At 37.6% G+C, this 13,328-nt stretch overlaps 2 protein-coding genes and 1 non-coding gene across 3 annotated transcripts; all 3 read left to right on the plus strand.

The window, feature by feature from the left end:
- The first annotated feature begins 1,993 nt into the window (after positions 1 to 1,993).
- On the plus strand, positions 1,994 to 8,487 carry LARP6C (RNA-binding protein). Its single transcript, XM_028246247.2, has 10 exons — positions 1,994 to 2,652; positions 5,880 to 5,961; positions 6,062 to 6,156; positions 6,262 to 6,333; positions 6,424 to 6,503; positions 6,608 to 6,686; positions 6,835 to 6,882; positions 6,984 to 7,052; positions 7,155 to 7,280; positions 7,884 to 8,487. The coding sequence occupies exons 1-10, from the start codon at positions 2,335 to 2,337 to the stop codon at positions 8,142 to 8,144; spliced, it is 1,230 nt and encodes a 409-aa protein (XP_028102048.2). The 5' UTR covers positions 1,994 to 2,334; the 3' UTR covers positions 8,145 to 8,487.
- A 1,102-nt stretch (positions 8,488 to 9,589) lies between these two features.
- Positions 9,590 to 9,663, plus strand: TRNAI-AAU (transfer RNA isoleucine (anticodon AAU)). The gene has a single exon. It is a non-coding gene; the product is annotated as a tRNA-Ile (tRNA).
- An 888-nt stretch (positions 9,664 to 10,551) lies between these two features.
- On the plus strand, positions 10,552 to 12,518 carry LOC114301306 (peroxidase 10). Its single transcript, XM_028246262.2, has 4 exons — positions 10,552 to 10,926; positions 11,113 to 11,304; positions 11,378 to 11,543; positions 12,014 to 12,518. Exons 1-4 carry the CDS (start codon positions 10,645 to 10,647, stop codon positions 12,421 to 12,423), a joined length of 1,050 nt encoding a protein of 349 aa, XP_028102063.2. The 5' UTR covers positions 10,552 to 10,644; the 3' UTR covers positions 12,424 to 12,518.
- The last annotated feature ends 810 nt before the right edge of the window (positions 12,519 to 13,328 follow it).

The raw sequence follows: 13,328 nt of genomic DNA on the forward strand, positions 1-13,328 counted from the left end.
CGGCTAGGGTGATTCTAAGGTTTTCTTGCCTAGCTAAGGCAATAATACCGTTAATTACCCTATAGGAATTGATAGTAAGTTGCATAGGGTTCAGCTTATAAAAATAGAGAACTTGACGAAAAAAGGGATCGAGTGGAAGCCGAAGTCCACATTCGGTAAAAGCAACTATTGGAAAAGGCATTGTGTGGTCTGTGGGCACGATGGTATCATTATCCCCAGCCAGCTTAAGATGAACATCGGCTGGGATAGAGAATTCTTGCCTAAAATATTCAAGTTTTGTCGGGGTATTTACCCTATACCTCCACATACCCATTATGTTGGCTTAAACTAAGAGGAATATGTTTCAGAAGGTGGGCGTTTTTCAAGTTTCCCTAAAGATTAAGGGTTCTACAGACAAATCCTAAATCTATAAGGTATGAAGATAAAGATCGAGGGCACAGATCTGGGGCAGATACAAAAAAAAAAAAAAAAAAAAAAAAGAGAAAACAAAGATGAAGTTTCAGATTCAAGAACAGAGGTATAGTTTTCAGAAACAATAGAAATACAGAAAAAATCAAGGACAGCGGCAAAGAGAATGATGAAAAAGCATAGAAGTTCAAGGTAAAAGCCACAAATTCAAGATACAAATAAATCCAAGACCTCGAACAAGATCAGTAATGGCAACAGACAGACAAAAGCACATAAAGAGAATGGAAAAATTAAAGAAGAAGATCTTACCAGGACAAATGAAGCCAAGGCAGTGCTCGCCGAACTCAGAAATTGATTGCAACAGCAAAGAGGGCTTTTGCAAGAATGAGGGATTAAGAGCAGTTCCAGAAGAAAGAATGAGGCAATGGCAGATTCGAAGAAGAATGAGCTTTTTAGAGAGAGAAAACAAGAAGACGGAATGAAAAAGTGAAGAAAAGATAAGAGGCAAAAGAAAAGTTTTGTCAAAAATATGAAATGGCGGCAAAATTAGGGCAATCATTACGCCTAGGGTAACGCACGCGTCAGACGGCGCAGACGAAATGAACAGACAGCTTCAGGCGCGTCACTGACACGCTCCAATAAAGACGAAACACGTAAGAGAAACAGTTAGATATGCATGACAGCTCGTGCGCATGGGAGAATACGATCGAAGCCTTGTTCTCCGAAGAGAACACGTCGGCTGAAAGTAGATAAACTTGGCAAAATAGTTTTTGAGCCATTACTCAGGAAAGAAGCGACAAAATTTCGGAATAGGTTCCATCACCTCAGAATGCCGAGGTAATAGAACCTAGGGGGCAGTTGTGGGGATATATTTTCTGTATACCAACACGTGGCATGGTGACGCCGACGTGTCAGCCGAGGTGCCACGTGCCCTGGTAGTTAAGCCGAGGTAATCTCGGAGAAGCCGAGGTCATCTCCGAAGATATCGGAATCCGAGATATGGGGCAAGAGTCCTAAGGCACAAAGGGGACTGAATTAAGATAAGGATAAAACTTTCAAGGAGTTTATCTATATCACTTAAAAGAGTCCAGAGTAAACAGTGAACTAGAATTCATAGAAGTCATACTTCTAGTGGGACTTGGATTGAGTATATTATAAAAGAGAGGCACCCCTATGGGTCTAAGGTATGTAACTTATACTTTGAGTATTCAATTTAGTACTTGACTATCTTTGAGAGATATACTGACTTGATCGTCGGAGTGCCCCCGGGTGGAAGAACCACCGCCGGAGCTTTTTCTTTCTGTTTCAGGTTACTTTAGCCATCTATTCTGCTTGCGCTCTCCAGCTGATCACTAAACGGGCAGTGTGGTCAGATTTTCACCCACACAGATACATAAACCGTAAACAAGTTTAAAGATTTAAAATTTAAGTCGATAGAGCAATTATTGTTGTTCTTTCATTATCGTCTAACTTATGAATCCCACTAACATCTTATCATTTGCTACAAAAAGAAAAAAAGAAAAAGAAAGACCAAAGTGGAAAATGGAAACTAATTTAGGGAGCAAAGTTGTAGAATATTTTCTTTAAGCATTAAAGAGAAAAATGTTATATTATAATTTAAGCAAAAATATTTGGTCAAAGGCAAAAGCAACGGTCATGTGTAAGAAGGGAGTAGGGATTGGATGATGAAGTTTCTCTCTCCTCAACGAACTCTCTATTTGGGCGCGAAATGAGGGTTGAATATCAGTTTTACAGTTACTAATCTTCAGGGTTCAACAACACTCCTCCACCAAGAGTCCCACTGTTTTAGAGAGAGAAAGGCCAAGATCGAGATTGATCATAGATTCAAAAATAAAAATAAAAATAAAAATAATTAAAAATAAAACCGAGAGAGAGAGAGAGAGAACAATAATAATAATTGTAAAAATGGCACAAGCATATAGTGAGCAAAGGCCTCAAGAAACCCCAGAATTGGAGATGAAGGACACCACCGCTGCGGCGAGTTCTGGGTCTTTCAAATTCAATGCTCACGCACCCGAATTCGTGCCAAGAATGCAAACCCAGGTGCCCATTTCGGGCTATTTCTATCCCTGTTTCCATTTTCTTGGTGGGAGTGGTGGGTCTGATTGGATTTATGTTGGGGATCAAGAACCTATTCAGTTGATCTCCGATTCCACAGTCGCGCTCCCCAACTATTCGAAAAATGTCCTCACTCAGGATCTGCATCAAAAGATCATTAAACAGGTCTTGTTTTCTGTTTTTATTTTGTTTGTACTTTGCATTCTGAGATGTAATTCTATGAATTTGTATTTGCATATAAGTTTGCTTTTATTGTCTAGAGATGATGAAAATGGTCTACTGCCCTCTTGAAAATCACCAGTCTTGGAGATTTGTTGTCAGTGGCAGATCTACGAATTTATGTAGGGGGTAATAATAATAAGGCAAGTTACTCAGTGGGATCGATTTGGGACATAAAGTTTAGTTTGGAATTGATTTGGTAATATTTCAAAATTATTTCAATATCATATATATATCACTACAATAAAACCATTGTACCTTTCAAATCTATAGAATCCTCATGCTATAATATTTGAAAATAAAAATGAATTATGTCAATGAAATATGCATAATAAAAGAAAATGTTTTCTTAAATTTATTTGTGAAGCAAATAAGAATTCAATCTATGTGCTTATTTAGGTCAATGGTGTCGTGTTTTTTGGAAGAAGAATGAAAAAAAATTAGGGTGCATATGTATAATTTTTTAGGGAAAAGTTGAAAAACATTTTCACAATCTTAGGATAAAATGTAATTTTTAAACATTTTCTCAATCTTAGGATAAAATGTAATTTTTAAACAGGTTTCTTTCATGTTGTGGTCATATCTTTCTAAATTTTGGTTTTGGTGATGGGTGTTTTTACTAAGAATAAAGATCTCTTGCATTTTTCACGAGTTCTACACTTTATTTGTTTCTTTTCCCGAATTTTTGAAATTGCTATTTGAAGGATCTACAGCATTTGGCAGCATCATATATGTATGTTATGCTTTGTTTCACAATCTTATGGGAAATTTCTTTATATGTGCTAAGGCAACATATAATCCAATTAAGGCTTCAAACATTAGAAATGCTAACAACCTGTAGTGTTTTCTTGAGGGTTCCCACAGCATTTTCACTACATCTAGGCATGGCCACTTTGTTAGGAATTGACTCTTTCTAACCAAAATTGGTGAGACATGAAATAACAAACAGCAAGGATAAAACAAATTACACACACATAAGAACACAAGGATTTACATGGTTCACCCCAGAATAGGACTACGTCCATAGCTAGTGCGGTTTTCACTATGATTAGAAAATAATACAAATCTCTTAACCTACAAGAGGTGCCCCTTCATCTATTTATAAGTAGAGAATTAGGGCAACGCGGAAGCAACAAAGAAATTACCAAAGTACCCAACAGGGAAATTACCGCCGGACCCCCCTTGGGTGAGGCCTCAAACCCTCCATTGGACCTAAGGTTCAAAAACAGTACCTATCAGGGTCCACAAACCCAACACTTAACATTTAGGGTGTGTTTGGCAACGTTTACGTTTTCAGTTTATATTTATAAAAATTTTATAAACTGGTTTTTGTTTTTTTGTTTATTTTTAGAAAAACATAAACTACAAACGCGTTTGGTAATTAACAAAATGTTTAAAAAAATTTAAAAATATAAAAAAGAGTGAGAAATGGCAAGTGGTGGCAAGTGGCTGAGGAAGACGGTGGTAGAAAGTGGTGACGGTGGGTGGTGGGTAGCTGGTAGTGGTGGGTGGTGGCTAGCTGGTGGTGGCAGGTGGGTGGTGGTGGTGGGTGGGTGGGTGGGTGACGGTGGTGGGTGGTGGATAGTAGACAGCGGGTGGTGGTGGTGGTGGTGGTGGTGGTGGTGGCAGGTGGTGGTGGTGGTGGTGGTGATGGCAGGTGGGTGGCGGATGGCGGGTGGTGTTGAGTGGTGGCGGGTGGGTGGGTGACGGTGACGGTGACGGTGGCGGGTGGTGGGTGGTAGCGAGTGGGTGGTGGTGGTGGTGGTGGCGGGTGGTGGGTGGTGGTGGCAAGTGGGTGGCGGATGGTGGCGGGTAAGTGGCGGGTGGTGGTTGTGGATGGGTGGATGGGTGGATGGGTGACGGTGGCGGGTGGTAGGTGGTAACGAGTGGGTGGTGGTGGCAGGTGGGTGGCAAGTGGGTGGTAGGTGGTTGTGGCGGGTGGGTGGCAGGTGGCGGGTGGCTAGTGGTGGATGCTGGTGGCAGGTGGGTGGTGAGTGGTGGTGGCAAGTAGGTGGCAGCAAGTAGGTGGCGGGTGGCGGCGGCGGACGGTGGATGGTAGTGACGGGTGGTGACGAGTGGATGGCAGGTGGGTAGTAGGTGGGTGGTGGTGGTGGCGGTGGTGGCGAGGAGTGGGTGGTGGTGGCGAGTGGGTGGTGGTTGGTGGTGGCTAGTGGGTGGCGAGTGGTGGTGGTAGGGGGTGGGTGGTGGTGGCAGAAGACGGTGGTGGAAAATGGTGGTGAGTGGTGGCTAGTGTTGGGTGGTAAAAAAAAAAAAAAACTCAAAACGGAAACACATTTTTTGTGTTTTCATTTTTTGGCCAAATTTATAAACTGAGACCATTGATTTATAAATCAAAAATTTTACCAAACAAGTTTTTATTTGAGTTTTTAAAATTTTTGTAAATATAAACAGAAAACTGAAAACGTAAGTATTACCAAATGGCACCTTAGATTCTTATATATTTTCGACTTGTTGCTGCTGATAGCATCCTCTTGAGGAACTTTGCAGGACTGCTTCATGGTTTAGTTCTTGTATGTTTTTCTTTTTTACTTCCTATGGTCACACTCTATCCATAGGACCTTTTTCATGGTAGTTCAAGATTGATAAATGATTTTAAAAAGGCGACCCAATGCACTAGACTCCACCTATAGCGTGTGGGAAGGCAAAATGTAGTCAGCCTTTCCCCATTTTTGGAGAGGTTGTTTCCGTGATTCAAGCCTTCACCACCATGGACGCTAATGGCAAACCTTATCTTTGGGCAAGCTGCCCTTTAAACTGACAAATGATTCACATGTTATAGTTTGCTCTTGTTGATCTTCCTCTTCAAATGTTCTTCACTTTTCGCTTACCAAACTGACAATACTATTATAATACTTTCTACAATTTCTATTTCTACAGATCAAAACATATATATATACTTTCTACAATTTCTGCACTGTCCACATGTGTCAAAGATTTACCTTATTTTCTCTAGACTCAAACTGATACTAACAAAGCCTTTGCTTAAACTGTCTGATCTTCAAGTGAAAATGTGAATTTTTTTTTTTTTGAAATTTTATTTAGCTTCCTGTTTTGATATAGATAACTTTGTTGTACTAATTGGGTAGTTCATTTGGAGAACGAGTTATCTTTTGGAACTTTTTGAATGTAAAGAGGGTTTGTTTGTGTGACAGGTTGAGTACCAGTTAAGTGACATGAGCTTGCTCGCAAATGAGTCTTTGTCGAAACACATGAACAAGGACTCTGAAGGTTATGGTAAGAATTATGAGAGAATTTTATGGTCATTATCATCAAGAGCTTATTTAGATGTTTGAATTGGAGTAACTTTGGTTAATGAATGTTGGCAATGTAACAGTTCCAATAGCTGTTATTGCATCTACAAAGAAAATCAAGTCCCTTATCAGTAATCATCATTTGCTTGCCCAAGTTCTCCGGTCCTCTTCTAATCTTGTAAGTCCTAGATGAAAAGCAGCAGAACAGAGACAAATCATTGGCGGTTTAATTTCTTTGGTTCAATTAAAATTCTATTCTCATTCATGTTTTCACATTTTGAAGGTTGTATCCAATGACAACAAGAAGGTTAAGCGTAAACACCTTTTCACTGATAAAGATAGAGAGGAACTGCAGGTAGATTGTTTTTATTATCCTTGACTGACCCCAAAGTGCTTCCTTGAATCTTTTTGGTGTAATGTAGAGCATTCATCTTCTGTCTTGTAGTCGCGCACTGTTGTTGCAGAGAATCTACCTGAAGATCACTCACATCATAACCTCGAGAAAATATTTAGTGTGGTTGGAAGGTCAGAACTTATTGTGCTTGCCTTCCCACTTTCTTGTATTCATATATATATATATGCCTAGAAAGTCTCAACCACATATTAATGGAAATTCATGCTATGAACAGGGTGAAAACCATCCGAATTTGCCATCCTCAGGAACCTAATTCTTCCCGTTCCAAAGGCGATTATGTTATCAGTAACAAGGTATAAGTATAACTCAACTCCAATCTGTTTCTGAAGTACCATAGAGACTCTTCTTACACGTTTCTCATGTGCACATGTCTTGTGCATTTTTTCTTTATCCTTATTATTTCTTTTCTTTTCTTTTTTTTGTTTTTTTGTTTTTTTGAAGATCCATGCACTAGTCGAATATGAGACTTCTGAGATAGCTGATAAAGCAGTATGTTGAGACTTTTGTAACCCTTTTAACCACTGTCTCCTCTGTTTATTTCTTTGCCCCCTCATCTTGCAACGGCATTAAGAGCTTGCTAATTTCTCCAGGTTGAGAAGTTAAATGATGAGAGAAACTGGAGAAAAGGCCTCCGTGTGAGGGTGCTTCTTAGATGCTCGGTATGTTAAATCGGAGTGAATCTGACTTTTTCCTCTGTAATTTCTGTGTCTAATGTTTATCTTGCCTGAAGTATTTTGAACATATTTTTCGAGAATTTCCAGCCAAAGTCCGTTTTGAAGAGCAGAAAATCAGAGTTCGATGGGATTTTGGACGATTGTGAGACTCCCCATGAATCAGCAGAAGACTCTTCTCTGTCTCATATCTCAGAATTGATTGCTGATAATAATGTAAGGTTTTTTTTTTTCTGTCTTCATTGTTGGAATTTGTGTTTTTAATCTGTGTTATATGGACTCTTGTATTTCCCTCAAAGTGCCAGTGTCCACTAGGTATGGCAAGGATAAGGGTGCAGGTTATGGATCATCTCTTTTTCTATGATGATTGAAGAAAAAGAAGAAATTCATATTTGCTAGTAAAGAAAAGTTTATAACTTCTCAACTGGATGAGATCACGAGAGAGATTTTAATTATAGATCATCTTATACAAAATTTAGATCATCTTATTTAAGAATATTACACAATATGCAATATAATAAGTATTCATGACGCATTCCTGTACCTATATCCACGTTTTGGATACATATCCCAATATCGCAAGATTTAGGTTTATGAAAGTAATGTTGGGACACACAACTACAGCTGATACTCATGCTTGAGTCCATGTTACATAGGTTTTCATATATATGCCTTCAATATAATAACCCTTTATCAGCCTCCAAACAATAATAATAATGATAGAAAAAGAATGAAAATGATAAAGAAAATGAGGTTTAGGGGTGTGGTTTTTTTTTATTTTCTGTCTTTCTTATAACCTTATGTCAAACACATTGGTAGGATGAAGAAAATTCAGCTGGAACAAAGAAAGGATTTGGGCGCGGCCGTGGGAAGCCTCGACTACGCACTCAGAGTCAAAGTCACAATGGCCGTTGCCTACTTTCCCCATCTCCACAATCAAGCGGATCCTTCCAGTTTGAAGCATCTGCTAAGCAGACTACGAAAGGGCCAAGAATGCCTGATGGAACAAGGGGTTTTACCATGGGACGAGGGAAGCCACTCACTACTACTCCTGTTTTGGGCAATTCGACATTGGAGTAATCGGTGAAATAGGCTGAAATTTTGTTTTCCAACTACTAGTCCTAGAAAATAGCTCTACAGTTTCACATGGTTGTGTTGACAAGTGAGAAATCAGTTGTTTTTCCAATAATTAAGTTTGAACCCTCAATTTTAACAATAATTCTAGATGTATAGGAATTTTTGTCAATGCTTATGACAGTGTGGTCATGGCTATGTTTTGTCATAAATTTTTTTTTTTTTTTTTTTTTGGGGTCTTATAATCCTTGTGGTTTTGGTAATGGAATTCCGTTTCTCTCGGCTATTATACAAACTGGTCCTGATTTTTTGATTAATGAAATGAGGTGTCCTAGTTTATATATGGAAATGCTATTCTTTCATAATTTTCATACGCAATCATTCACCAAAATGATGTGTTAGTAGCATATTTCATATTAAATGCATATTGGTGAGTTTTTTAATAGGAAAAAGCTTTTCTTACGGAAAAGCCATACAAAATTTGCTACCAGAATGATGTGATCATGGCATTTTGCAATTAACAATCATCTTGGTGGGTTATTTGTTTTTAAGTGATAGGCCTACAAAGCAGCCACATCATTTTGTGCAAGTTTTTTATATATTTTTTCTGTTTGTATAACATTTTTCTTTTTTAGTTATAAATTGATAGGCTCACTAGTCTGCCACATCATTTTGTACGTATTTTTTGTATGCACCTTTTGTTTGTGTATCGTTACTTATGAGTCGTGTATGTATTGATAATAATCTATGTTGAAATCCATCCTAGTACCGTAGCAGGCATTAAAAAATGTGATGGAATGGAAGGTTGGGAAGATGATGATTTTTCTTTGAAATATAAAGGGAGAGTTGATATATTCATCATGACAGTTCTTAGAGCAAATTGTTGGTATGTATAACATAGGTTACCAAAACACTTCATAGATCCACAAATCAGTTTAATCTCACATAATGTTTTACTTTCATTGAACAGTCTTATTAGTCCTAACAAGAACCCTAAAAAGAAACTGAAAATTGTAGTTTTTTTTCCCCCACAAACATGGGTACTGATACTGAAAGAATGAAAACCAACCAGCCCATGTGTTTCAGCAGAAGAGGAATATGAAGTTATACATCATAAACATCGAGCAGATAAACATTGTTGGCTCAAGTGTGAAACCACATTCCTTGCACATTTTTTTAAAAAACAAAATAAAAAGAAAAAAAGTGCTGAATGGTTAACTTGATTCAGCAACTACCAAGCCAAGAGAGAGAGAGAGGGAGAGAGAGATATGATTTTAGCATCATTAACAACAAATAGTGAAGGTTCTCATTAATCTCACACCTACAATATTTAATGAAGAAAGGTTTCAGAATAGTTCATTCAGAGTTACTTACAGCTAACTGAACCATTTGCATAAGAGCCTATAATTAAAAGCCTATAATAACTGAAAGAAAAGAAAACTGTGACATCTGGCCTATTAGCTCAGCTGGTTAGAGCGTCGTGCTAATAACGCGAAGGTCGCAGGTTCGAGACCTGCATGGGCCAATTTGCCAATTTTTTTTACACATTTTATTTGCTATGTATTTGCAACTGTAAATTTCATATTCAATAGAACTACACAAAAAGGGGGTAATTAATTATTTCGTAGCAAAAATATTATATGTTGCCGCTTTCTGTAATGTAATTTTAGTTTCATGTTAGGAAGAAACTATAAATATCTTAATCTTTTGTAATGTAGATAATCATACAAGGCCCATTAAGTATGCAAAGTGGCTGTTCAAATATGTATTGCTAGTGTGACTCTTTGGTAACACCTGTAATTCCAATTGTTAAAGATGAGTAAAACATATCTAAGTTATCTTTCACTTTTAGGAGCTGACTCGCTTAAAAAAAATTCCTATGCATACTAGTACTTGAGATTCTTGTCATTTTTAAAATAAAATAAAAAAATTTCTCGGCACAATTTTTTCACTATTTGTTTTATTGCAACTTAGGCGGGACTTGGCATAATGGAAAAGTTGTTCTATTACGATTTGAGCATCATCGAATTCAAATCACGGAAACGGTCTCTCCCTCTATGGGATTAAAGTTGTATACATCTGACTCTCCCTTAATTTAACAATAGTAAGAGTCTTGTGCACTGAGACTACCTTTTTTATTGCGTACATGCATCATAAAGTTAAAGCTAAGATATTTAATTGCCCCTTAGTTGTCTCGCGAAATAAAAATGTTAGATACCAATCAAAGTTATGGAGTAGTGGTCTCTTTTACCTTAGTGGAAGAAACATGAGAAGTGTTCACTAATTTGATGATAAACTTAGTGGAAGGAACTTGAGAAGTGCTCAAAATCCTGCAGCAAACCTTTATCACTTTTTTTATTTTTTATTTTAAGAAACACCATTGTAGAAATTAATGCTTGTAGACATGGCCATTAGGCTATAACAAGTCAATAAGTATAGTGCCATTGCCACTCTAAGACTAGCCAATGAGCTCGCTTCAATAATCTTTTGCTTCTGAATATAAATCATGTATAGCTCAAACTCATTAGAAAATAGTACTACACAAACAATTTGTTCACATTTAGAAGACATGGTTTTCAAACTGTCCTGCTGCCTCTCTATCTCCCTCTTCTCTCTAATAATTTTTCTGTCCCCATTCGCTTATGGCCAACTTGATTATGGTTTTTATGCTATGTCATGCCCTAACTTGTTCATGATCGTCCAGTTTGGTGTTTCCGCAGCTTTGAAGAATGATACCAGGATGGCTGCATCCCTTCTTCGGTTACACTTCCATGATTGTTTTGTAAATGTAATTGTTTTTCTCTCAAATTAAACTATATTTTGATTTTGAGCTGGATTAACAGCCAAGAAATTTATCATAACTTTGTAGGAACAATGGGATTAGGACTCAAATCTTCCTTGAAATTGCTTTTCTAAACCCCATTTTGAGTTTAAGAATCTTCTTTTGCTGTTCTTGATTTTTTTGGCATAATAGGGCTGTGACGGTTCTGTGCTTCTTGATGACACTAAAGATTTCGAGGGAGAGAAGAATGCTTTCCCCAACCGCAATTCGGTTAGAGGGTTTGAAGTCATTGACAAAATAAAGGCAGATGTCGAAAGTGCTTGCCCTTCAACTGTTTCATGTGTTGACATACTCACTATTGCAGCAAGAGAAGCTGTTTTTCAAGTAAAATTTTGTAATTATTTTAACAAATTAATTAAGCTTTATGTTTAAGTCTCTATTGTTTTTATTTTTGTAGTCAGGAGGGCCTTTCTGGTATGTTCCAGTAGGGCGGCGAGATGGGTTAACGGCGAGCAAGAAAGCAGCCAATGAACAGTTGCCATCACCTTTTGAACCTTTAGAAAACATCACTGCCAAGTTTGCATCAAAGGGCCTTGACATGAATGATGTAGTTGTTCTCTCAGGTACTTAATACCCTAACAAGTGTTACTTGGAAACATTAATACCTAACAATTTAAGTTTTGAAATACATGTTCCAAATATGATATATTTTCATTTCAAAACAATCAATTTAGCAATTCAAAATGTTTTTTTTCTTATTTATGTCATTAGAAGCATAAAATAAAAATAAAATTTGCAAAAATTTAAAGAGAATAGAGTTTGGGTAGACAAAAGTAAAAAAATTGGGTCATAATACTCTTATGAATGTGTTTTTACATAATTAATTTAAAAAATAATAGACATTTTATTAGATGTGTAGTTGTAAAAATAAATTTGCTCTCACGTTTAGAAATAGCATAAATTTTAGTAATGTAATAGATATCAGATTACCCTCGTCCTATTTAGCGTTTCTTCTCATACCGTAACGATCCAATTAATGTAATATAGATTTCTAAAAATTTTAAAAATGATTTGCATGTTATTGATCTTGTAGGAGCACATACTATAGGCTATGCTCAATGTTTCACATTCAAGAGGAGATTGTTCAACTTCAAAGGCTCCGGCAACCCTGACCCAACTCTCGATTCTTCACTTCTATCCAACTTAAAAACCACTTGTCCTAATGTAGACAAATCGAACAACATGCTTGCTCCTCTGGACACTGCAACCTCGTACATGTTCGACAACGCGTATTATAAGAACTTGGTGAGGAACTCGGGACTCCTTGAATCGGATCAAGCCTTGATGGGGGATCCAAGGACTGCTGCAATGGTGAATTCTTATAGCATGTACCCATTTCTTTTCTCCCAAGATTTTGGAGCATCCATGGTCAAGCTTGGAAGTGTTGGGGTCCTCGCAGGACAAGCTGGGGAAATTGGGAAGAAATGTGGCTCTGTAAATTGAAGTTATAGTGTTTTGTAATTTGTGGAACTTTTGTTTTGTATGGTTCTATGTGAGAAAATTATGAATGTATAATAAAAATGGATAAATTACTCTAACCTCTTTTTAAATTTGAAATATATATATATATCTCAAATTACTTTTTTTTTTTTTGGTTACAACGGAAAGTGAAAACAAACAGAAATAAAGGAAGAGGAAAAGAAGGCAATGAAACCCAAACAGGATGTCACAACTTAGGGCCTAAGGAAGCCCTGCCCAACCATGTCAGCGACCACTAGCCCTCGAATTTCTTCAGGAGCCTCGTCCATGACAACGAGAGGCTCAACTTGATTAACTCTCAATTTAGCAAGACCATCCGCACTGCCATTGCCTTCATGCAAAACATGTTGGATACCATAGCCACACCTTTGCATGAGTAATTTGGAATCCTCAACCAAGCTTCTAACCGAAGGAGACACCACAGAACCTCCTTTCAGCAACTCAATCACAGATGAGGAATCTGTCTCGATAGTAAGGTCTTTGTACCCCTTTTCAAAGCAATAGTTAGACCTCGGTAAATAGCCCAACGTTCCGCCTCCAAACTGGTACAAACATCGAGCTTCCCATAGTACCCAATAAGTCAGATACCTCTCTCATCTCGAACAAGACCACCAAAGCCTCCTTCTCCGGGGTCACCATTCGTGCCACCATCAGTGTTCAACTTTAGTTTACCTACACATGAAGGACACCAGTTAATGATCACACCACAATTAATAGGATGTAAAATAGTAGAACAATTAGCATATCTATGTACAAGTAAAATACTTTGAGCCCAATGGAGTTCAACATTCTCAAAAACTTTTTTGTTCCGGTCTTTCCAAATTTGCCAAATAGTAGAAGCAAAAAGAGTGGCATCCAACATAGAAGAG

This window comes from Camellia sinensis, chromosome 2 (genome assembly GCF_055761805.1).
Source record: "Camellia sinensis isolate YWXY chromosome 2, ASM5576180v1, whole genome shotgun sequence".
Classification (NCBI taxonomy): domain Eukaryota; kingdom Viridiplantae; phylum Streptophyta; class Magnoliopsida; order Ericales; family Theaceae; genus Camellia; species Camellia sinensis.

Bases quoted from the DNA above. Each gene is read 5' to 3' on its own strand.
- LARP6C (XM_028246247.2), top strand. From the start codon at position 2,335: ATGGCACAAGCATATAGTGAGCAAAGGCCTCAAGAAACCCCAGAATTG. The intron at 5,962-6,061 runs GTAAGAATTATG...GCAATGTAACAG, and splicing joins CAAGGACTCTGAAGGTTATG to TTCCAATAGCTGTTATTGCA. The intron at 6,883-6,983 runs GTATGTTGAGAC...TAATTTCTCCAG, and splicing joins CTGAGATAGCTGATAAAGCA to GTTGAGAAGTTAAATGATGA.
- LOC114301306 (XM_028246262.2), top strand. From the start codon at position 10,645: ATGTATAGCTCAAACTCATTAGAAAATAGTACTACACAAACAATTTGT. The intron at 10,927-11,112 runs GTAATTGTTTTT...TTGGCATAATAG, and splicing joins TCCATGATTGTTTTGTAAAT to GGCTGTGACGGTTCTGTGCT. The intron at 11,544-12,013 runs GTACTTAATACC...TTGATCTTGTAG, and splicing joins TGATGTAGTTGTTCTCTCAG to GAGCACATACTATAGGCTAT.